Source organism: Lygodium microphyllum, chromosome 11 (assembly GCF_053477565.2).
Source record: "Lygodium microphyllum isolate KBCC chromosome 11, Lygodium_microphyllum_v1.1.10, whole genome shotgun sequence".
NCBI lineage: Eukaryota > Viridiplantae > Streptophyta > Polypodiopsida > Schizaeales > Lygodiaceae > Lygodium > Lygodium microphyllum.
This window is the reverse complement of record NC_141145.1, coordinates 51,352,743-51,378,127: the sequence shown is the minus strand read 5'-3', so window position 1 is coordinate 51,378,127 and position 25,385 is coordinate 51,352,743. Positions and strand designations below refer to the sequence as shown.

At 39.8% G+C, this 25,385-nt stretch overlaps 1 protein-coding gene across 1 annotated transcript in view; it reads right to left on the bottom strand.

Annotated features, from left to right (window-relative positions):
• Window positions 1–21,992, bottom strand: part of LOC148028809 (uncharacterized) — a 104,995-nt gene extending 83,003 nt beyond the window's left edge. Inside the window, exons 1-3 of the mRNA XM_087687598.1 lie at window positions 21,003–21,992; window positions 8,228–8,304; window positions 5,720–5,816 (exon numbers count right to left, since the gene is read on the bottom strand). Coding sequence (XP_087543724.1) covers window positions 5,720–5,816; window positions 8,228–8,304; window positions 21,003–21,005 — 177 coding nt within the window. The 5' untranslated portion in view covers window positions 21,006–21,992. The remainder of the gene's footprint in view (window positions 1–5,719; window positions 5,817–8,227; window positions 8,305–21,002) is intronic.
• Between the last annotated feature and the right edge of the window lie 3,393 nt (window positions 21,993–25,385).

Genomic DNA, 25,385 nt, shown 5'->3' with positions numbered 1-25,385 from the left:
CTCCCTCTCAGTCTATGGAATCTACCAAAACTCTGCCAGCTATCTTTGATTGAGTCAGTGTGGTAATCTTCGTCTGTAACGAGCAATCGTGGCATGAATGTGTCGCATATGAGCATGTCTATGTTGCCGAGCAGGTATCCTATGGCGTTGTGCTCTGCATAACGTTGTAGCTCTGTCTACTGTGATGCCACCTAATGATGCCCTCAATGGTGCCTATCAGTAGGAGATGTAGTGTCTAAGGTGGCAGTGGTCGGGGGGTTAGCTATACTGAAAAAGTCTTTAACTACTCTTTGGAGGGGTGGACGTGGTTGGGATTCTCTTTGATCTCGTAACAATGCTACTTTGCACTGTTGAAGCTCCAATAAGAAAAGATCAAGACATCTTTGGTCCTCAAAGTCCACTCATCTCAATGGTCCAAATCCCTCCTCCTTAAAGAGGCAATGGCAGCAACCTCGGATATCATAGTATACAGTACATCTACAAATGTAGTGTTCCTCCGTCTTTGGCTTCTATCCACAAAGTTAGCATATCCTCTCATTTGCTGCAACATGACTCCATCGACTTGTCTCAATCATTAGCCAATGTGATGATGTGCGGATCTGTCCAATAGCAACTCGAAGCTCATGAGAGAGTTGAGCATCCATATATCTCAGCCTCAGTATGAGACCATCATGGGAAAGCTGCAAGAAGTGACATTGGTATTGTGCCATCATCGTAATGGGAAAGGGGGCTTGGACCAAGTCCTCTTTGTCTCCATTTTAGTGATGTTTGCTTTGATCACTCTATTCAACTTTGAACGACTAAGACTCAAAGTGAGACAATTAAGGCTATAATTGAACGGTGGCAATTTTCTATATTCATGCTATGCAAGTTAGCCACATGCGCATATGTGCGTACCAACACTATCTATCTACCTCAGTTACAAGCTGTCTTGAAAACTCCAAAACCTAGCCTAGGGTATCGGTCTTTAGGTAGCTGCCATATTCTTTGGAGAAAAGTGATTGCTTGGAATAGTGCCTTCACTATCATGGGTGCTACACCCAACTCTGCTTGGATGATCTCTTGTGGTACTGAGGCTTTCGCCCTTATCATATGTGCTATCATCATGACCACCAGTCTCTCCATATGTTCCTAACCATCATAATGTTGTGCTTTAGGTCCGTTACAGCCCATGAGAGACATCCTTCTAGTATGATAAAGGCTTGGGACCCAATGTGAGAGTTGGAATGGATCGAAGTTCGGCTGAGAGTGGAGTAGACAATGTGGAGAGTGGAAGCACAACACCCAATGCAATAGATTGAAAGTGTAAGATAAAAGTACAAGATACAACCCTTAAACCTTAGGGTTGTAAGAGGGTGTTCACACCCGAAGTGTGTGCATCATGATAAGTGCCCAAAAATGTGTAACATAGGCACATAAAATAAAGAGAATAAATTTGGGAGAAAAAACCTCTCGTATGGAGAGTAAAAAGTGCCCGAGTGTCCTACTGAGATCATTGACACTCCTCTGTGAGCGTATGTGTGAGTGAAACCCAAAAAACCCCCCTAGAGTAAAGAGTGATAAAAATACAAGGGTCATCCGCCATCAAAGGAGATCAAATTTAAAGCATTACGAAATGCTTCAAATTTGTCATGAGGAAGAGCTTTGGTGAAGATGTCTGTCACATTACTGGTGGTAGGAAAATAGACAAGGCTGATATCTCCGGCATGTAGCCTCTCTCTGTCAAAGTGATAATGGATCTCAATGTGTTTTATGCGTGCATGAAACATTGAGTTCCGTGCCACTACAATGGCACCCTCACTGTCAGTGATGAAAAAAGTAGGCTTCGTGACAGATACATCCAGATTAGCTAGCAAGCGCCTAAGCCATACACATTCAATTGTGATACTGAAAGTTTCCTTGTATTCAGCTTCACATGACGATGTGGCAACAATGGACTGTTTCTTGATAAGCCAAGATATGTGAGATAAGACAAGAAAGAAACAATTGCCACTAGTGGAGTGGCGAGAATCATACTCACTAGCCCAATTAGAATCATTGTAAGCATGTAAGTGCAGTGGTCCCCCCTTGGCATAAAGCAATCCAAGAGTCCTAGTACCCTACAAGTAACGGAAAACATGCTTGACAACTTGCCAATGTGACATGCGTGGTGGATGCATATATCTGCTCAGGGCTGAAACTGCAAACTGTAAGCATGTAAGTGCAGTGGCCCCCCCTTGGCATAAAGCAATCCAAGAGTCCTAATATCTTGCAAGTAACGGAAAACACACTTGACAACTTGCCAATGTGACATACATGACTGAAGGATATATCTGGTCAAGGTTGAAACTGCAAACTGTATGTCTGGCCTAGTGTTGCATAGGTGGATATGGCATCCAACTGGTGGAACATATGTGTGTATATCAAACAAGTCACTATCATCATACAATGACAGCTTCAGTCCAAGTTCCATTGGTGTACATACTAGCTTGCAATCCTGTAAGCCAAACCTCTCAAGAAGTTTACCAATGTATCTTGCCTGTGATAAAACGATACCGCTAGCATCATGAGTGAACTGAATGTCCAAGTAATAGTACAAAGACCCCAAGCTTGACATCTCAAAAGTTTGCTGCAGCTTACCTTCTAGTACAACCAGCCATGGGAGCATCCAAATGACTATCTTTCATAGTCTATAAATACCATCTAGGCATTTGTCTTGCCTCCTGACTGTGCACAAGCTCTTGCTGAATTTCAGATTCGGCACTTTGCTGAATATTCAGATCAGCCATTGGCTGATTTTCTGCATTATCCAATGGAGCAACTGGCTGAACATTAAGTTCACTTGCTGAAATTCCAGCTGAATCACGAAATGAAATGGGCAGCAACCCTTCAAATACATCACTGGCAGCCTGATATGTGTCAAAACTAGCAACAAGGGATAATTTTGATTTTTCATCGAAAAGTACATCCCTACTGACAAATACCTTTCTAGAAACAGGATCATATAATCTATATCCTTTGCTCTCATTGTTGTACCCCACAAAAATGCATTTGATAGCCTTGTTATCCAACTTTTTTCTAAGTACCTTGGGAATGTGTGCATATGCAAGACACCCAAAGGTACGAAAGTTCTCAATAGAAGGTTTCCGATTGTTCTAAGCCTCAAAAGGCGTGATATTCTTTAATGCTTTGGTGGGGCATCTATTCAAAATATGGCAAGCACACATAATGGCTTCCATCCAAAAACCGTGGCAAACTCTTTGCTTTCAGCATACATGTGGCCATCTCCATGAGTGACTGATTCTTCCTCTCTGTAACCCCATTCTGTTGGAGTATAAGCAGTAGTGAACTGATGAACAATGCCCTTATGCTTCAAAAAAGAATTCAGCATAGAGGACATGTATTTTCCCCCTCGGTCCGAACGGAGAGTCTTCACGCTACAGCCAGATTGGTTCTCAACAAATGCCACAAAAGCCAAAAATGCATCATACACTAATGACTTTTTTACTAAAGAGTAGACCTAGTAGAAGCGAGTAAAATCATCAATAAAATTCACAAAATAGTAACATTCACCCAATGACTTTGTCTGCATAGGGCCACATATATTTGAGTGCACTTATTGTAACCTGGCTGTGGCTCTAAAAGCAACATCACGGGGAAACGAAAACCGATGCATTTTTCCCAAAATACATCCCTCGCATAAGTGCTCAGGAGGTCTCTCTAAGAGAGGTAATCCATCAAGCATCTGTGTACACTGTAAAAGCATCAAGCTACCATAGTTTACATGCCCCATGCGAGCATGCCATAACTCCGCCTGTAACATAGCAAGAGTAAGAGTGGACACTAAATAGGCCGTTTGATCAATTGAAAGAGCATTCAACTCATATAACTCATGACATAAGAGTGCCAGTCAAGACCAAAGTCATGTGTTCCTTATCTCGTACTATCCTACTCTTACTTTCCTACATCTTTAGTATGCCTACCTATTGGTAAAGGGAATATTTAAAAACCGCAAAAAATTACACCCATCAGTAAATGCACCTTCAAAAAAGCACTTTCATTGCAGTTGAGATATATATGTTTTTTGTCTCATGCAGTATTTTTTTTGTTCTTACTTGTATTTTCAGTTTGGCACTAACCCCTACAAGACCTACCAGTTTAATCAAATCGGCGACTTGGATTGTTTGGCACTCCTCATCATGGTTGCCCCTCTTTGGTGAGGCTTCACCCTTCGAACCAGCATGGAGTCTTCTTGAGCCTGAGTTACTACCTTGCTTGAGGTTACCTTGGAGGCCATTCATTTCACACGTTTTCAGCTGGACGTGCATCTCACTCTTCTTCTTTGGGTGCTTCTCCTTTCCCCCATCTACATCAACATCTTGAAGTAAGAGGGGGTGCTCACTTTTCCTTCCACCATCGGTTGGTGAGGGGGGGCTCAGTTCTTCTCTTGGTGCTTACAAGATCTTAATCATTATTATATCAATCACATTTGTACTTTGCATCATCATCTATTTGCATCTTGATGATTAAGATTGCAAAAATATGCTTGAGCAAGTGAACAATTTTGATGTGAAGGCATTGTCCAAGTGGCACAACTACGTACCATTCTATTTGAGCATGATATTTTGCATTACCCCTTGTATTACATCATGCACTGGCATCGTGTTTTTGTGGACGAAGCATTTTAGATGTGGGAAAAACCTGTCATTTGGCAGATGGCCATCCAAGGATGAAAATATTCATGCATCTATGCATGCTTTCCCCTTTATCTTCATCAAAGAGTGATCGACTTAGATCCACCATATTCGTGGTAGCTCATATGGCAATCTCCATGGTAGGACCTCTGACAACATTTTGCACATCTATATTTTCTTATCACTAACACCTTGGCCGGGTGGTTGGGGTAGCTTTTAGTTTGTGATGATGATCAAATCCAACGTTTGTTTTTTCTCCCCATGAGCACACTGTATAGATACTTTACTTTTTCTTTTTAAAGAAGTTCAAAGTGGTTCAATCACCTTTGTAGGTCCTAGTAGGTCATTGAGCAACCAATAAGCAATCTTTGGTCGATGCCTTGGCCTATCTAGGGTGGCCCTCTGGGCTCCTAAGGTAAGATAACCATCGCCTTTGTAGTCTTGATAGGTTCTTGGGCAGCCATTATGCACCCCTGGACTGATGTCCTAGCTCCTTTGGGGTGGGACACCTCAAGGTATTATGAGCTGCACTATGCTTGGTAGTCTCTCCTAGATTCCACTTTTGGGGCCAAGAGGGGATGTTAAGCTAAAAATATATATTAGAAATTTAAATCTTAATTAGCTCTTTAAAACAGCCCCAAACTTCAAAAATTACCAAGCATTCAGTGTCCCATAATTAAACACCCAAACTTTGGGAGGATCAACATTTTTAACTGGTGATCAGTCTATTATCTCCTTTGAAGACAAGAATGGGATTGCTTCTTAATTTTTTTATTTTCTTATAAGGTTCAATACTCCATTATATGCCACCTATGCACAAGTGTCATCTTCAAGTCTAAGCATACGTTTAATGTGCAATGTTTTTATGAAGATAACAGATTAAGAGAAAATGGTCCTCTATTTACTTTCTCATAAGGGTCAACACTCCGCTATATGCCACATATGCATGAGTGTCATCTTCAGGTCTAAGCATAAGTCTAATGTGCTATGTTTGTAAGGAGTTATGATAACGTATTGAGAGAAAATGGTGAAACACAATGACTTACCTCAAGGCGCTTTGAAAAAGGGAGACTGGAAATGAACTTGATATTTGCAGCTATCTCTTCAAGGATGTATAGCTCATTGAAGTTCCTCTCTTGAGGGCTTTATGAACCCCAAAATTCAAGACATAGAAAAAGTAAGCATTGATTAGAAACACTTCTCTATTCAAAGATTATATAAAATTAAGTGAAAACATCAGTCAGCTGGTGGGAAGAATCTATGCAGGTTATGGTATGTTCATAAGCCATTACTAGTTGGTCTACAAATTACCCAATCGTATGAGCAAGAAAAGCATAGCTTTGAAACATAAATCACATTCCTAAACATAGCTAGTTGGTCTACAAATCACCCAATCGTATGAGCAAGAAAAACATGGCTTTGAAACATAAATCGCATTCCTAAACATAGCTAGTTGGTCTACAAATTACCCAATTGTATGAGAAAGAAAAGCATAGCTTTGGAACATAAATCGCATTCCTAAACATTAAAGCGATATCGATAAAGAACAGTGAAGAAATTCCTGATGCCATTAATTAAGAGATATGAGAACTAAATGAGAAATCTGCCATTATAAACATCACTACAAGCACAAAGTAGGAATCAGACTTCATTTTACCAATGAAAAAAATGCACCAAGGCATGCTTGTAGAACTAGGGGATGAAGATGGTCAGTTCCAATGGTTATCATAAGAACCCAGTGAAGAAAGTAGACATCACAGAACCCAGCATATGTAGAGTAACCGAGCAAGCCACAATGTATCAAGGCAGCCACAAAGCAAGGAATGATAGTGAAGTCTGTGTGGTAAACTCATTTAAGAAGGCATGTAGGTGTTTGTAGAAGGGTAATGTTGACAAACAGTGGATTAATGTGCTGCCTTGGTGCATGTGTCTCTGAGAAATGCCCTAGATCTTCAGCACATCTATGATCCATACTTGTTTGAGTTCCTCTGTGAGAAACATATATATGATGCAGTAGTATGATTACTCTTGAGTTCCTGATTACTTACAAATGGGTTGCCTGTGTTAAAGGAAAACTTCTCTCTATTAGAAGATTGTTTGTTGACTCCTGATCAGCCCCATACCATTGCTGGAAAACCCCGTCATTTCCTTAATATAAGAAAGAACCCCCATTGACCATCCTCATTGATAAATCTTCTGTTTTACATTGCAATGCGATCTAGTTTCAACTTCCCACACTCCTCAGACTATGATCAGAGAGACAATTGTGACTAAGCTTCAGCATTTAGAAGCCAGGCTTTAACAAGAAAGAACCCCCATTGATCATCCTCATTGATAAATCTTCTGTTTTACACTCGTTTTACAATGCAATGCCATCTAGTTTCAACTTCCCACACTTGTCAGACTATGATCAGAGAGACAATTGTGACTAAGCTTCAGCTTTTAGAAGCCAGGCTTTAACAAGAACCCTCCTTTACAATTGAGTGTGCCAACTGCCCAGCAAAAGGCCTGCCTGGCCAAGCAACAAAAGGAAGATAAATCTAAAGATGTCAACAGAAGGTTCTTTTAAAACCTACCAATCCATTGCTCCTGCAAGTGAAAAGACTTAAAATGGCTCCCATCTCTCATTATTTGCTTAGCCATATGACTTAACAAGTAGTATACTCCACAAAAGAAATCATGAGCCACAAGCAACACCTTGCAAAGGCAGAAACCCTCTTTCAATGGCATCAATGGCTTGCCTTTGAGCTTGTTAAGTTGGACAATTCAAGCATGAATTCTAGCACCTACCAATCTAATCCCACCATAGTAGCTTCAAAGGCATACCTCAACAGCCACCCAACCATGCAACTTTGCAAGATTGCCCCCCCGATTTCCAATGTTGGCAAGTGTCATTGTCTTGTTAATTGCCCCAACCTGCACACCATTGCTCTGCCCTCCCCACCATCACTTCAAATAGCATCTTGAAGCTTCACACTTCCGTGAGGTCAATATGGCTGCTCCCCACAGAGGATTGTGCCACAAACCCCTGACATCTCACTAGATGTTGCCCATTATCCCAGGATTGAGGAAGTATTTTACCAGCTATTCATAAGACAAGACAGAAAGGAGGCTTGGAAGAGATTCCATGAGTTTTGCCAGGTGATTCTGGCCACGATGGTGGGACCTTTGTGAGATTATGTGCACTCCCTCTATCCTGCACCCAACAGTCACCCCTCCAAGGTCTAATACAATCGTCTTACAACATAAGGCCATGTATATTTTCACTAGAAAAGATTTTAACTCATCCCATGACAAGGGGCAAAACATGAAGCGATGCGACCTATTGAATGTTTCTTACAACTTTCAAGCTTGGTTGCCCATCAAATAGCAGTTTACGGCACAAGCATATGCTTTAGTGACCTTATGTCACTTAAGAAATAATTTTTCAAGTTATTGCAGAGGGGTGATTCCATCATGCTCACCTTAAATATCTGATGACTTAGCAGTACCAAATGAATCATGTAACATATTAGTGCAAAGACAATTTGAAAGTAGTCTCAAATATTGCTTACGTTTTCCTTAGCACAGCCCGCCGGCTTTCTAACTGAAAATGTGCCAAACCACGCCATCCTTCAGGCAACGCTAGTGCCTAAAACAGACAACAAAACTTATAAGCAGATTATTCAGACTAATTAATGTGACCCTTCAGCCCCATGCTTTCAAGCTTCAAACACCAATGGCCAGTTTTAACCATTCAGTTCCTTTATAGAAAGTAAGCAAGGGTTGTGGCACAATCCTCTGTGATGGAGTAACCATACCAACCTCACAGAAGGCATCAAAATATTAGCATTTCAAATACACCAAAAGAAACCTCTTGTGACAGGACAATAAGGAACCCCATGGTACAATGTTACACAATACATCATTATCATCTGCATTTTAAAAAATTACTTCACAGCAACATGAGCTCACATGAATTTTGTATGAGTGTGCGTGCAAAAGCTGAACACAATAAGATAGAAAAGAGAGAACGCAGAGAAAGGAAGAAACACAACCTGAATAGAACCATGAAAATCAGGCTGCTTGCAATGGAGGGGCCCCTTGCATGGGTGTTGGAGAGCACATTAGTGAGGATACAAGACTAGACAGCAGTGTAAACTGCTAATGACCAAGAATGTGGAGGCTGAAGACAAAGAGAATGAGCGAATGAGAGCCTTAACCCAGCAGCCCATAAATAGGCGGGACCACCAAATCTGGGCGACCTAACTGAATGCAGATTGACCTGCCAAAAAACTTGCCAGATGCATGCAGAAAGACCAAAGAGCTGGAAAAAATAGTCAGACCCACCAAAAATATCAAAATGATATGGTGCTGGGGCGGAAACAAGATGAAATGCAGAAGAGAATGAAATGAATCATGATAACTAACTCCCTCAGATCTGAGGAGTGGCTAAAGAGAAGGCAATGGAAGGCCTTCATGAAGATGTCAACAACATTGTCCTTCATAGGACAGTACAACAGCTCCACCTTGCTATCCAAGATAGGCTCTCAAACATAATGGTATTGAACCTTCTTGTGCTTTGTGTGAGCATGAAATACAAGGTTCTTAGCAATGGCTAGATAATCTAATCGTTGCACCAAAGAAAAGTAATTCAATGCTGAGTAAACCCGATCTCCAGCAACATCCACTGAGGCAAAACAACACCCTAAGCTGAGGAACATATAGCTCGATACTGTGCTTCCCTAGAAGAAAGAGAAATGGTGTGTTGCTTCTTGCTCCCCCAAGAAATCACATTGAATCCAAGGGTCAATGCAAAACTTGTGGTAGATCTGTGGGTGTGTGAACATCCAAAAGTGTGAGCCCCTCTCCATAGAGATTTTACGAGAATGGTACCCTGAAAATACCAGTGGCCTGCCAACGGGAATGAGGAGGTTTCTATCAGTATTCCATGTATCATGCATGCCATCTCCCAGTTGTGAGTATTATCGAAGTCTGGTGGATATTGAAGAGCTCTAACAGTGTTGCATTGCATTTCTGAGTGCATCACTCTGATCACATTAGTAGCAGCCTATTCACATTGTAGTGGACAGGCAATATTTTGTGTTTCATGCACCGTGGCAGGCTGGCAACTTTATTTCAGGCTAGTGTTGGCTGTGTGAACAGGTCTGGCCTGATTTATTGCATTAAATAAAGGTTAGCCTGTATGTTCAGCTCATTTGTTGGCTGGTTGGCCAGTTTTACAGCCCCCACCATATTTATATCAATCGCCTTGATCAGCCTGCCATGTTCAGCATTCCACACCTCCACTCTCTCACATTCAGCCTGCTCTCTTAGTGTCTTACTACCCATTCCGGCACCCTCACTAATGATCACCAGCAGCATGCATGGGCTGATCAGTGCAGTCTTGTATTCAGCCAGCTATTTATAAATCAGTGCGGTTCAGTTCATTCACTGTGTTGATCCTGTCTCTCTCTTCCCTTCTCTCTCCACGTTTGTGGTCTTCTTCCATTGCTAAATCTCACATGGTATCATCGCTGGACAAGAGGAACTAGGGCAGTCCCCTAAGGAGGAGAAACGCTAAATTGCTGTCCTAACATCTGATATGCTGCATTCCTATGGCTTGGCAGCATCAAAACACAAGCTTCCTGGTGACAATTTTGAAATCTCCAGCCCCATTGACCTTTCTATACCTGGCTGCCCTCTTTTCCCAGCCTTTGTAGCAGATCTCTTCACCTTTCAAAGTCACTAACATCAAAAGACAGCAAATTTTTGTGTTTCTTTTGGGTTTTCTGCAGGTTTTTCGAACAACAATGGTTGACTAGTATGATTGGCAAGATCAAGTGGATTGTCACTTTGATGAAGACTGTAAGGACTAACATAGCAATGACCAGGTTCATGAAGACCAGCATTACAACCACCGAGATTGAGATGATCATCGCAAAAGGCCAAAGAGATCAGAGATTGGATCATGTTTCAAACCATGATCAGGCTCCATCCCCACCCCACTCTCTTTGTGTTTATACCCTCAGTGCCACCCAAGGGCCCCACCTAGCTATTATGGCACCATCAGTTCAGGTGCCCATAATTCCTTCTCTTCGATAGAAAGAAAGATTGGATGGCTCCAACTATTCTGTATGGTCTTGCAAGGTGGAATGCATCTTCAATACTTTTGTCTTATGGTGCTTTGTCACCACCCCCAGTCCTTGTCCCACCATAGATCCCTGCAATAGATCTATAGTGGATCAAGCCACTCTCTGGAATGGGCTCAACTCCAGAGCCTAGTCCTTCCTATTTACGAGTTGCCATGATTCATTCCTTGTGAACATGGGAAGAATCCACATCTGACTAGGGTATGGACTTGGCTGGCACCCCTTTACCAAGTCCACATCTTTGCCCATCGCATGACTCTTGAGATGCAGTTATATCAACTAGCTATTGTTGACTCCCCAACTATGAAGGATCACATCAATAAGGTGGAGGAGATACTAGATGTGACAAATCAATAAGATGGAGCAATTACATCAACTGCCTATTGTTGACTCCCCAACTATGAGGGATTACACCAATAAGATGGAGGAGTTAGCATCCCTCCACAAGAAGGTTTCTTCTGAAGACATGGTTGTGACATTCTTATCACATCTACCATCTCCAAAATATGACATCTTTTGTACCAAGCTCCTCACCTCCAAAGTGTGGGACACCATCGCATCGGAAAAGAACCTAGGCATGATATTGGAGCAAGACACATGCCACCAAGGAAACCGGTACCAACGGAGCCAAAACTGCCAATCACACTCTCATGGTTGGAACATATCACGCGCGGTGCAATCGAAAGCAAAAGAAAGGCAAGAAATAGAAGAAAGACCAAGATAAGGAGAAGGATGATAAGTCCAAGGTCATCCCAAGTGCCTGCAAAGTGGGAAGACAATCCATCCAAAGGAAAAGCATTGGAAAGTAATACCTCCATCTTCGGCTCAGTGCAAAGGATGAAGTGAAGGATTCTAAGGCTACGCCAGCCACGACAATGTAGTCAATTTTTGTCCACCATCTTATAGTCACAAGTGATGCAAAACATGATGGGAACAAGGAGGAATTGTCATCACTTGTGAGTATATAGTCACATGGAATGGGACATGGAATAGAAAGAAGCTATTGTCCCCCCAATCCTCACGTCCAAAAATGACCATCACATGTGTCTATGAGATTCCATCTCTATAAGGTGGATGACACCACTTTAGCTTCTTCATCAAATAAGCCTTCGGCTTGTGGATAGCAGCCTATCTTTGCATATGACCCATCACTAAGCTTGGGTCCAGGACCACCATGACAGATGGGGCAATGTCACCACCATCAATGACAACACCTATTCAAGGTATGGACATTCTCCCACTTCTTGATCAATAGGATTCATCAACAGAAGTCCTCTATTTGTGACTTGTGCTTTAAACTTTTATTGATACAAGGCCTTATTCAAATGAGAACTTCTGTGGTCTTGACCTAGAAGGTGGTTACAATGGAGGATGCCACATCTAGAGCTATTCTATAGTCTAGTACACAAGAGGGTAGGCTCTACAAGCTCACAATCCATACTTCTTAATCTTCATCAGCACTCGGGCTTTTATGGCATGCCCGCTATGGGCACCTTAGATTTCAATTATATTCGATAGGCTTCTCAAAAGGGCTTGGTTGGGGGCTTGTTTGGTTTCCCTTTCAAAATTCAATCTATGTGCCCTAATTCCTTGAGGAGCAAATATCATTGTGCATCTATGAACAAAGGGTGTACTCAAAGGGCATCTACTTCCTTGGAGTTGGCACATACCGATTTGTGCAGCCCTTTGCACACAGCTTCCATAGGGAAAGCCAAATACCTCATGCTTGTGGTTGATGATCTCTCTAGATTCGTATGGGCCTATTTGTTAAAGTTAAAGTTGGTGGCTTATTCTCAATTTTGTGAGTGGAACATTTTTGTTGAAAGCAATCTACCTTCAAGGTTCAAGGAGTTCAAACCAATCTTGGAAGAGAGCTTGCCTCTTATGAGTTTGATAGGTTTTGTAGGCAACATGGATAATGGTGGATGGAGTTTCTAATGTCTATTCACCATCTAAATATGGTGTTGTGGATTGACAAAGTCAGATCATGTTGGAGATGGCAAGTTCCATGGTTAAGCATGGAGGGTTATCTCATACTCTTTAGGCTGAAGCAGTGTTTGTAGCAGGTCACATTTGCAATAGGTTTGGGATTATTGCATTACACAACTAGGATTATTGCATTACACAACATGACTCCTATGAGGCTTTCTTTGGAAGAAAGCCCTTTTTTTGCCCACTTTCACATATTTGAATGTGATGCCTACATTTATGTTGACAAGAAAAAGAGGGGGAAACTTGATAAAGAAGAGGCACATTTTTGTTGGTTACAATCATGTAACCAAAGAATATATGCTTTATGATCCCAATTTCGATAAACTAGAGGTGAGCCGGGATGTTGTCTTTAATAAGGACTTTACTTCTACAAACACTCCCCTTGATGGTCTACACCACGTGGATCCTCACCAACACACTTCTCACCCCACCCTTGGCGCCACCCCTTCCTTCCAGGTTACCTCTTAGCACCCCTTCCTCTTCTTTAGCACCCCCCTCCCCCCATGGGTCCTTTGCCTCCCCTCCTTCGGCTTCTACTATCCCTTAGTCTTCTTCAAGGGCCACTCAGCCTATAAAGGGGGCTCTTCCTTCCCCTGATGAGGAGGAACTGCTCTCAAATACAAGTGTGACACAGGTACCAAAGGCCCCTCAGCCTCCCTCACAAGATAAGCAGCCATATGTCATCCCCTGGTGGTTTCAACGTTTGGTGTAGGAGTCTAGGGTTACTTCTTTTCAGAAAAATTGAAGGCACCTAATCAATCAGCCAGGATATAGGAAATCAATGGGCATTCACCATCTCTGAACTATGCCATTACGACCAGGATATTGGAGGACCATGATCCTACCACTATTGAAGAGGCTCTTGCACAGGAGACTTGGCACCATGCATCGCAAGATGAGCTGGATTCTATTAAGCAAAATGAGACATGGGAGTTAGTTTCCTATCCATTCTAGCAAAAGATTATTGGTGTGAACTGGATCTACAAGACCAAATATCTGTCTCACGGCACCTTGGATAAGCATAAGGCAAGGCTTGTTGGGCAAGGATTTTCCTTAGAAAACTCGGATTACTCAAGAAAATTTACTCTGACAACCCGAATGTCCACCCTTTAGACTACATTAGCTCTTGCAACGCATCATTAATGGCACGTGTATTAGAGGACATGAAGTCCGCCTTTCTCAATGGCATCCCACAAGAGGAGATTTTTGTGGATCGGCCTCCAGAATCAGTGCCTAGCAAGGAGGATTATGTATATTGCTTGCATAAGCTCTCTATGGCTTCAAGCAATGCCCTAAAGCTTGGCATCAACATATAGACCGCTTCTTCCTCCACCATGGCTTCCAACACTCAGATCATGACCCCAACCTCTACTTTTGATTGAAGGGTCAGGATTGTGTACATATATCCTTTATATGCATGACCTTATCTTGACAGGTAGCCATACACATGAGGTGGAGCATACATGGAAGATATTAAGTCAAGAGTTCGACATGACAACTTCTCCACTTCTTCATTGGTCTTCAGGCTTATTAGTTACCTTAGGGCATCTTTATTTCTCATCCACACTCAGTGCCACATCTCTTGTTTGGTAGCTTTGTTGTCTTCTTTTATGTAAACTTCCCTTCATGCTCATGATGAGCTACTCTCCATGTTTTGCAATATCTTTAGGGGATCCAATCTTACAGGATCTTGTATGGAGAGGGGTCCATGTTGAGCTCAAAAATGTATTACATATTAACTAGTTCTACATCACGGCCCTAAAACTCAATTATTACCAGCATTTCTTGGAAAGTGTCTGTATCCCACAATTTGGAAGGATCATCTATAAATAGACAAGCTTCCCATCACTCAGCTTTAATCCTGGCACCTGCATCCACTCTCCTGCTGCTGCCGATTGATTTCTAAGCTACTGACATCCTCCCCAGGCTGTGTTCGGCTGCTCTCAACTTGTTTCAGCCTGTGTTTATGCTTCAGCTTCATCATTATTGATGTGTTTACAGGTCACCATACAGCCTGACGCATCATTAGAACTGATGCATTTTGCTTTAGGACCTGCACCTGCATCATCATGACTTTTTTCAGCTTGCTGCCTACTCTTCCGAGCTGTCCAGTCTTGTTCAGCACTTATCCAAACTCTCTAGATCTGCATTTACTGCTGCCATATGCATTCTGTTCTGTTTTGGGATCTGTACAAAGTACAATGCACTCTTCACCATCACATCCTCTACCTATAAACTAATTGAGAAAGGGAGAGAGAGAGATACACACTAACTCCATAGCTCACATTACCCCAAGCTACAAGTACAACACAGACTCTCTCTACCACACATCACTATCACACTCTTTTAGATAAAACCTAACCCTAGCTCTACTCTATTGAGTGTGTTCATTCCCCCCCCAAGGGTCTTTGCTCAAGCTCGATATAATCAACTCCGCTCTCACCAAGTAGTGTTGTCTTGGACTTTCTCTCAAGCCAAGAAATTAAAAGCATGACTAGCTCTTCCTCTAGCTTGTGAATCTCCATTTTATGTTTCGCCTTTTTGTCATGAATTACATTATTGATGTGTTGCATATTAACATTGCTTGACACATTTCGACAAACAAGTCTATGTATCACATCTTTTTCACATGCATCCATATCAATCAAATCATGACTATCATCTAGACCACAAACACTACTATCATTGCATACATTTGCATCAAACAAAATATCAAAACCTTTTGTGATTTGAATTTCACAATCTTCAATGATCTCCCAGTTGATCTCCAAGCTGCCCGCCTTTAGTGCTCTGCGTGATCGAAGATGCACTTGCAAAATTTTTTCCTTTATCAATTGTGGTGCATTATCCTATGTGCCTATCATGGGCTCATCATTAGTGTAAAGCCAATATGGGTCATCATAATGACAACCATCATCCATAAATGCATCCTTAAATACATCACAGTCAAACACATCCATACCATGAAATACATCCACGTCTCCAAATGTATCAAATCCCATGCTTTTATAAATTGCTCTAAGATTGACTGATGTGAACATACGCCAAGTTTTAGGGATAGGTTTTTTTTTTAAAACGAAATAACCTTCAGTGATCCACAACCTTCCTCCATGCAGCTTTCTCCTCACTTGCCATTTAGCTCACAAATTCTATCTGATGCACATATCAGCACACCACGTCAATGTGCATGTATACCTCAGAGGTCAATTTGCATATCTACCACAGAGGTCGTCTCCACCAATGTTTCTTGATGTACAATGAATGAACAAAACACCCTCAGCCCAAACAGTGAGGAGTCGTCCTGGACACTCCTTAAACACACACAACCGCTATAGTAACAACCATACTCATATGTACATATCTCACAATGACTAGTACATTGAGTAGTGACCCCATGGCAGACATACTATCAACACACTACCTTGGATACATGCTGAATATATCCAAGCTCCACTACATACGAGAGATGTCCTTGAGCATCAGGTAATACTCCGAACCCCTGCTCTGTTGAACGTGACTGAGCCCAAACTAAAGTTTTCTCTAGCTAAAAGGCATCTAGGTAAAGCTACAACAACTGAGGATGGTCTGCCAAGTCATCCTGATCCACCCATTTTGCATCCATTGGTGAATAATTCTGAAACTTCACCAAATATCTCCTAGAAACTTTATCTCTAATCTTTCTTTCCTTATGTGCTAAGATCTGCTCAAGTACCAAAATCTCATCCAACTCCTCAACCTCAAGATGAATTTCAACAAACATATCCTTTGGCACATCACCATAAAAAGGCCTCAACAAACTAACATGAAAGGCATTGATGTATCCACCAATGTGGAGGTAATTTCAGCCAATATGCCACATCACTGATCTTTTTCAATACCTAGGACCCATAGTATCTCATACTTAACTTCAGATACAATGTCTCTTTTTCTTTCATCTTTTTAAGCCTTGTCATTTCAAAACGCAGCAATACATAATCACCCTCTGCAAATTGCAAAGCATGTCTATGGCAATCAACTACCTTCTTTTTCTCTTCATGTGATCTCTGAAGTGCATGCTTTATCTTTGCATAGGTTGCATCCAAGTTTTTCACATAACAGTCAACCTCAAAAATCTTGTCCATAGTTTGCCAGATAGGTGGTACCTTCTTGCCACACTCAACCACCTCAAATGGAGCTTTACCACTGGAACTATGTACTGTATTGTTATAAGCAAACTCAACCAATGGTTAATACTACTCCCACTCTGTCTCTTGTAGTCTAAAACATAGGACCTCAAAAGATCTAACACTGTGGAATTTGCTTCCTTAGACTAACCATCTATCTGTGGATGGAAGGATGATGAGAATTTCAACGTGGTACCCATATTTTCAAACAACCCCTTCCAAAATAAAAAGGTCATCGGAGGGTCTCAATCACTAACGATCAACTCTAGAACACAATAATACTTAAAGATATGTCGTAAAAACAAGTGTGTCATACAATCAGCCTTTATTTTCTCCCTCACCGGAATGAAATGGACTTGTTCGCTAAACTTGCAAATGATGGTCCATATCCCATCATTCCCTATAGGTGTCCTAGAAAGCTCAAAAATAAAGTCCATTGCAATGCTCTGTAAAGGCCTATTTTAAATAGACAAAGGCTATAGCAAGCCTGGCATCTTTTGCCTATCATGCTTTATCTTTCGATATATGATGCACATCTTAACAAACTGCTCTACACTATGCCTCAAAGCTAGCCAATAAGAGAAATGCTCCACTGCCTTGACTGTGGCATCAATACCTCTATGTCCTGCATATGGAGGAGCGTGACTTTCAATGATAACTCAAGGCCTCGACTGCTTCGTAACACACACTTGTCCATGCATCATGAGAAATCTATCTCTGAGCATAAAGTGCTCATGCCTTTGGCCATTGCACAACTGATCATAAACATTAGCAAAGTCAGAATCAGCAACATATTGCTCTTTCATGGTATCCAACTCAGTGTGATAAACGATATTGATAGCTGAAATGTGTAGCTTATGTGCCAATGCGTCACCCACAAGATTCTTTTTGCCATCAATATGTACAATCTAAAAATGAAACATAGAGAAAATTTTCTCATATGTTTCTCTGACAACTTTGTCTATGTCAAAAAATACTTCAAAGTTTAATGGTCTATCTACACTGTAAAATCAGCCCCCAATAAATAATGTTTCCACGTAGACAATGCATGAATTACATCCAAGAGCTCTTTCTCATAGACCTGCAAACTCTTCTTTGTACTGTGGAGAATTTGGCTCTCAAGTTGAATGACGAATGACTTCCGTAGATCAGGCAACACAAGCACAAGATCTGAAGTCATCTTTTCCTTTAACTTTTCAAATGTTGAAATTTCCATTGTTATCTATCTAAATGGCACATTCTTCTTCTATAAAGCATACAATGGAGATGCAATTTTAGCAAACCTGCGTATATAATTCTTATACTAAGAATACAAACCCTAAGAAGCTACGGATCTCATATACATTTCTCGAAGGCGATCATAATCATATTGCCTCAACCTTTGCAGGGTCCATACAAATACCATCAACCAATACAATATGCTCCAAAAAGTGGATTTCAAACAAAAAGAATTCGTTTTTCTTGTCATTGATAACCAACCTTATACATCAGTTCATTAAACACAATGTCTAAATGCTTTCTATGATATATCCCATTCTTTGAGTAGACAATCATGTCATCAAAGAAAATGTCCACAAATCCTCTATGTGACCTAAAAGTGCAATCCATCATCCGATTAAAAGTGACAGGAGCATTCGTAAGCCCAAAAGGCATGACAAGAAACTCATATAACCCAAAAGATGTCCTAAAAGATATCTTTGACACATCCTCCGATCTAATGCATATTAATGATACCCACTTTGTAAATCTATACGGTTGAGTATGGCTGCCCTTTGCAATCTATCCATAACATCATCAATCCGAGGAATCAAAAAGCAATTCTTTATCGTGATCTTATTCAGAGCACAATAATCGATGCACATACGCCATGTTCTCTATCGTAATCTTATTCAAAGCATGATAATCATCAATGTACATACACCATGAATCGTCATTTTTCTACACCAAAAGCACTAGAGAACAAAAAGACGATGAGTTGGGCTAAATCAACCCTTCTTCTAATAGCTCATTCACCTAACTCATAATCTCCTACTAGGCTACATTGAATCTATAGGGTGCCTTATTAGATGGGCTACTTTCAGAGATAAGATCCATGCCATGATATTCAAGCTATTCAGGCGGTAACTGCCCTGGAAGTGATTGAGAGAAGTAATGAGTATACATTTTCAGAAATGGCATGCAATCCTTCTCTAACTTAGACATGTTTCCAACATTCTCACTATCATTTTTACCCTTAGTAAAAACCAAGTACTCTAAAAGATGGATTTTCATTACTTTAGAAATGGCAGCTCCAAATACAACAGGGACAGATTCTTCTTTCAACTTTACATCAAATATGAGTATCTTTCTATTATGCTGAATAGTAATCTCTTTTGCACGAGAATCAATCGTTGCATTCATACAGTGACACCATGGCATACCAAGCAACACATCACAACCCTTAAGTGGAGCAATGAAAAACTCTTAGTTTTCCACATATCTCTGTATATGTAACCGAAGCTTTCCAATGAGTTGTGTAATAGGCTCTGCATGGCCTTTACATGCTATTCCAACTTTCCCCATGGATCCTATCTCATCCTCTCTAATGCCTAAACAGGGTGCTATGTCAACAGAGATGAAGTTGGCTTATACAACATTCTCAAAGTAAATCAATGCATACTGATCTCTAATTTTGACCTATACATAACTCAGTAGCATCATCATTGGGTTAATCACTAACAACATCAAGCACCAATCCCACTAATGTTCTGGACTCCTTTCCCTTAGGATCTCCCTCATTTTTTGATTATTCAGCTTGCTGTCTATTGGAACAATCCCTTGAAATGTGACTTTCTTGTTCATAAATAAAGCATTTATTTGAAGCCATTAATTCCTTACGTTGTGCCAATGTTTTTAAGCCCTTTCTTTGTTGTTTTTGCCTCTTTTCAGGCTAATTTTCAGATCTTCCTCTTTTCTCGGCCTTAACAACTTTTTATTAAACTTCTCTCCACTCTCTAGGAAGCCCAAATCCTTCCCACCCAACAAAGCATCTGCTGTAGTAGTAGTCTCTATAAGCTAAGACATGCTAGACACGGTGGATTTAATGCAAAAATCCTTAATTCCTTTGAGCAACCCACAAACATATTTATCCACTTACTCATGAAGGGGTACAAGGCAATAAGAAGTGATAGGTAGCAATGCATCCCAAAACTTCTTATTATATTGCTCCAAGTTCTTACATTCCCTAGCATCCACACCTTATTCCAAGCTGTCATGATATCCACCTCAAAGAAACTTGTCAACCAATTCGATACAATAATTTTCTTGAATTGTACCCATGTCGACGGTGCTCTACCTTGCATCAAAAGAGTGGACCACCACTGCAATGCATTCCTCTTCAAGAAAGTGGCTACCTTTCAATTCTTTGAGAGCTCAATAAAGTTCTCCTTGAATAGATTACATCAAACTGCTAAATGAAAGTCAAGCTTTCAACCTATCTTGTACACCACTAAAGGACTCAAACTTCATTACTTTTCCACCCTCATCATAGCCTTTGCTGCCCCTTTGGGTGTCAAGTTGTCATACACAAGCTACTTTAGTAGCTTCAAGGCCCACTTCCCTACAAACCTATACTGATAGACGATCGTTACATACACACATACATACGTACATACAAACATACACAAAGTATGTATGTATTTATGTATCTGCTGTATCAGCTTTCCATCTGATCTAGCGTTGTCATTACAATGTAGACCATCATTGGTAAAACCTTGAACTTGCTTACAAGCTCAAATATAACTGCAAAGTTAATTTTAATTGTACACCACCATTCACTTTGATATAGTTTGCAATTTTAAGCATTTTGTTTGTATTTCTATTGTAAGTAACTGTCAGTACTTTGGAGCAGTACACAGAATACTAATTATTAAGCACCCAATTTCTGCACCCATCCAAAGACTTCTGGTATGAATGAAATAATTTTTCACAGATTTCTGTCCTCACATTTATATGAGCACCAAAATAATTGGGTAAACAACTGAAAACATGCAGTCAGCACATACCATTCAACTGAATGCAGAAGGCTTAAAATATATATCCTCATTGGCAGCAGAAAAGTATAACAATACATCTTCAATGGTTGCTGTACATTTGCGATCTCACATGATGCTGCACAAATGAGCCCCTTGTCTCTGCATCTGTTCTCCATGCCAAACAGTTCACACCTTCTGGCAAGGAAAGCAGTGTAAAGCACTCAACTTTTCAATGCAGCATCTGAAATAATATTGTGAGTTGGCTGCAGTTGAAACTAGAAGCTTCATAATAAACATGGCATCGTAGAGCCTGGAAAAAATCACACGTTCATCATGTTCCTGTGGTGATAAGTTATACTATGCTCACGTAAGGACCCAATGAATGCATGAAGGTATATGTTTGATAGGTGGTGCAAGGCCTGTTGCGCAAAGGCCTCGCACTACTGCTGTTGGAGGATATTAGTACACCATGTGGTGCTGTTAACATCCTCAGACCTTGCAGACATGTTCAGGCAGGTGCAATGCCCATGTTGCAAGGCAGAGCCAATCATTCCGTTTGCAGTGACCACGAATATGTTTCACAGGTCTGCCACTTCATTGACATATTCTCATCATTCTGAAATGTCTGCTGAAATTCCTAGAAAGCCCCAAAAACAATGGAAACCTAGCCCTGTGGTTTGCAATCGAGCTTGCAGAGCATTATCAATCCTCCACCATCCTCTCAAAATCAGATTGCCATATTATTTGTTGTTTCTGCGGATTTGAAGATTACAGCAGATTACAAGTCTGTCGATGACATTGATTGGCCTGCCCATTCAAGCTTGCAGAGTTTTATCAGCAGAAATGGCAACCTTCCTCCATATCTCAAATATCAGATTGCTGCATTATCTGTTGTTTCGGTAGAATTCCACACATATATTCCAACTGACCATGAAATTGATTGGGCTGCCCTGTCTACAACATCCTTCATGCAAAACCAACGTGATGGCTTTCCCCTTTGGACCAGAAGCCCATAAGGAAACCGCGCCACCCTCAAAGAAACACAATCGCAGTCGTTTCGGGAAAGGTCGTCCAAAATTCGAATTTTCAAATATTTTTATAAAATAAAAGTTATAATTAAGCCTCTCGAGGTATTGAGCGTTATTATAACACCATTAGGTGCTACACTCCAACTTAAAGTTTGGCACTTTGCTGCAAACTTTAAGAGAGAGATGGAAACCAACTCAAAAACCTAAAAAACAAAGCATGAGAGACCCCAAAACCATTGTAAAGCACTTATATTATTATTAGTTAATGTATTACACTTCTATATCAAGTATTAAATTAGTAACTTGATTTTCAAAAATGCATTACCCTTGCAATTTATTGACTCCACCATATAAAAGAAAGAAAAGCCATCTAACGTTGTTTATCTAAACTATACAAATACAAAAAGATGAATGAAAGAAAAGTGATTTCGAAATGTCATTGTAGTATCCCAATCACAACATAAGCAAAATACGCAAGAGAGTATGTAGTGTTCTAAATCATTTATTGAAAATAAAGCCTTGTTTTCTTAGTAGAGTTTTTCAAAGTAGATGTAGGATGTGAAACAGGCAATGGTGAAGCTGTGACATGCCCTCTCCCAGATTGCATTGCAACAAATGAAAATGAAAAAGTATGTTAGAAAACACAATATTAGGTTTATCAATTTCGTACAATAAAATATTTACAAAGAAAGTGAGTAAGTACTACCTAGGGGCATGTGATGATTAGCTCTAACATTTGTAGAGTAATCAATGGAGTTTGGATGGAACTAGTGCAAAGTAATGAAACATGACAAATCTTGGAACTCACACTTGCTTCAATCATTTGGTATATGTCTAGTGTGGGAGTGAGATACAAAGTAATCATCTTCTATTTATCTAACATAATAGCATTGGACATATCCAAAATATCAAATTTATATATACAAAGGAGTATTTCCATTGGTAAATCCATCATCTGGCAATCTTTCAATTACTCTCGCCAAAGTTCTATGACTTATGTCATCCATAGCCACAGTGCATAATGCCTCTTGAATTCTCATTTGGTAAGGTGATGCATCATAATATTAAAAAATATTTGAGCCATCTAGCAAAAAAAAAATGTAAAAATACAAAAAACTAGAAATGTTGATCAAAATTGAGATGTTATTTAAAGAAGCCAATACATCTTACAATTCAAAAGCAAACCCTAATAACATAAGAAGTTAATACACATCTTACAATTCAAAAATAAACCCTAAGAACAAATAAAAAGTTTATACACTTCATAATCAAAAAGTAAATTCTAAAAATAATGAATAATTTAATCTAACAAATAATTACTAATTTAAAAGTAATTTGTACATACATGTTTTTTAGATTAAAAATTTAAAAAAAAACTTAAGTATACTTCTATTGAAACGTCAATATACACATATACAAAGTTGTACAAACAATGTCATCGGTAGCCATAGTGTGCAATGCCCCTTGAAATCTCATTTGGTAAGCTTGTGCATAAAAATATTCAAAAATAGTTTGACCCATAAAATAGTAAAGATTAGGGGAAAAAAAGTTTATCAAAATTAAAATGTTATATAAGAAAGCTAATACACCTTAGAATCTAGAAATAAACCCTAAGAACAATCAAGGAAATAAAGAAGTATAATTATTTTTTTTTAAAGGAACCAAATCAAATAAGAGCTTCGTTTTGAGAGGCTACAATAGTTTTTGCAAAACTTAATTTTACACAATGTTGATTGTAGCATTCACCATATCCTCTCTCTCATTAAGTAGAACTCTCAAATTGTTGGTGACTTTACTCTTGATAATGTAACATATAGCAATCCATGAATAAAGATCGAGGCTTTCAAATACAACCCTAAAATTGATAACGTTTTTCCTTGAGATTTATTAATTCACATTGCAAATGCCAAATGAATAGGGAATTGCAAACATTTCATTGAGAAAGGAAGTTACAATGTAGTTGGGATGAAAGTTATTCTTAGAATAAATACTTTGTCCCCAACATCGGTGCAGTGCTATTATCTTTGCCTCAATGACCTTGTTATTAAATGCCTTGCATATAAGCCTTGTACCACTGCATAAACCTTTTGAAGGGATTAAAATTTATGAGCAACATTATTGGAGCATTTATCTTTAGTAGCAATACATGAGCAAGAATAACACCACCAAGGTCAAGGGAATTAAGATATTCAACACTATACAAAAGGTGTTTTATTATATTATATCAATGGAATCGGTACTATAATATTGTTTAACATCTCCCAGCATCAATTGCAATGCATGGTTATTAAAAAAATTTCACATCATTGTTTCGAGGTGCAATAATGGCATACTCACTAAAGAATGACTGATGATAATCATGTATGCAATGCACTTTTTGATAGATAAATTGTATTAAGTTCTACATTGGTCCTCCCTTCAATATCATTGTAAATGGAATTTGTTATATATTATTACCAATTAATAGATCTTTTCCATCCCCGATACCTTGCAACCATGCAATAAAATGGTCCTCATTCATAGTCACTCGCATATTTTGTGTAAGTTCAAGACCTTGATATATTGCCACAAAACTGCATATTCAACATAGAGTTGCACCAACAATATCCTCATTGTTACCCTTTTTCACAATAGGCAATACTTGCCTAAAATGTCCACCCAGCAAAACAACCTTACCACCAAATGGTTTATCACACCACATAATATCCTTGAGAGTTTTGTCAAATGCTTGAAATTTGTAATGATGCATCATTGGAACTTCATCCCACAAAATAAGACTTGTCTCTCTTAGCAATGTTGCAAGGTTACTTTGAACATGTATATTGCATGTAGAGTTGTTCTCTGCTTGTAATGATATTTTGAATTTTGAATGGGCTGTGCAACCATGTGAAAAAAATAATGTTGTAATATTTGAGGACTTTGTAGCTATGACAATGCAACCTTGAGTACAGAGCCTTGTAAGAACATATTTGTACAAAAACAATTTTCTTAAACCACCTTGCCCATCCAAGAAAAAAGTAGTTCTCTAACCAATATCAATAGCATTCATTATCACCATGAAGGAATTTCTTTGTCTATCATTAAGCATGCATTCCACATGTTGTCACAGCGCATAGGGTTGAAGGTCACCACATGGGTTTGGCAAGAAAACTAGACAAGATAGATGGAGATGTGCCTTCAAGAGATAAGTAGATTACAATGAATGTTTAAAGGTTCAAGAGGTACTTCACGATCAATCACAGGGGTTTGAGAGAGAAGAATGTATGGGGGTTCAAGAGCTTGCTCAGATCACCAATCTGATGCTTCCATTGACTCCGAAAGGGTGGTAAAATACCAATACACCTGCCTAGAATTCTACCAGATCACTCCTTCTTCATCTCCCCCT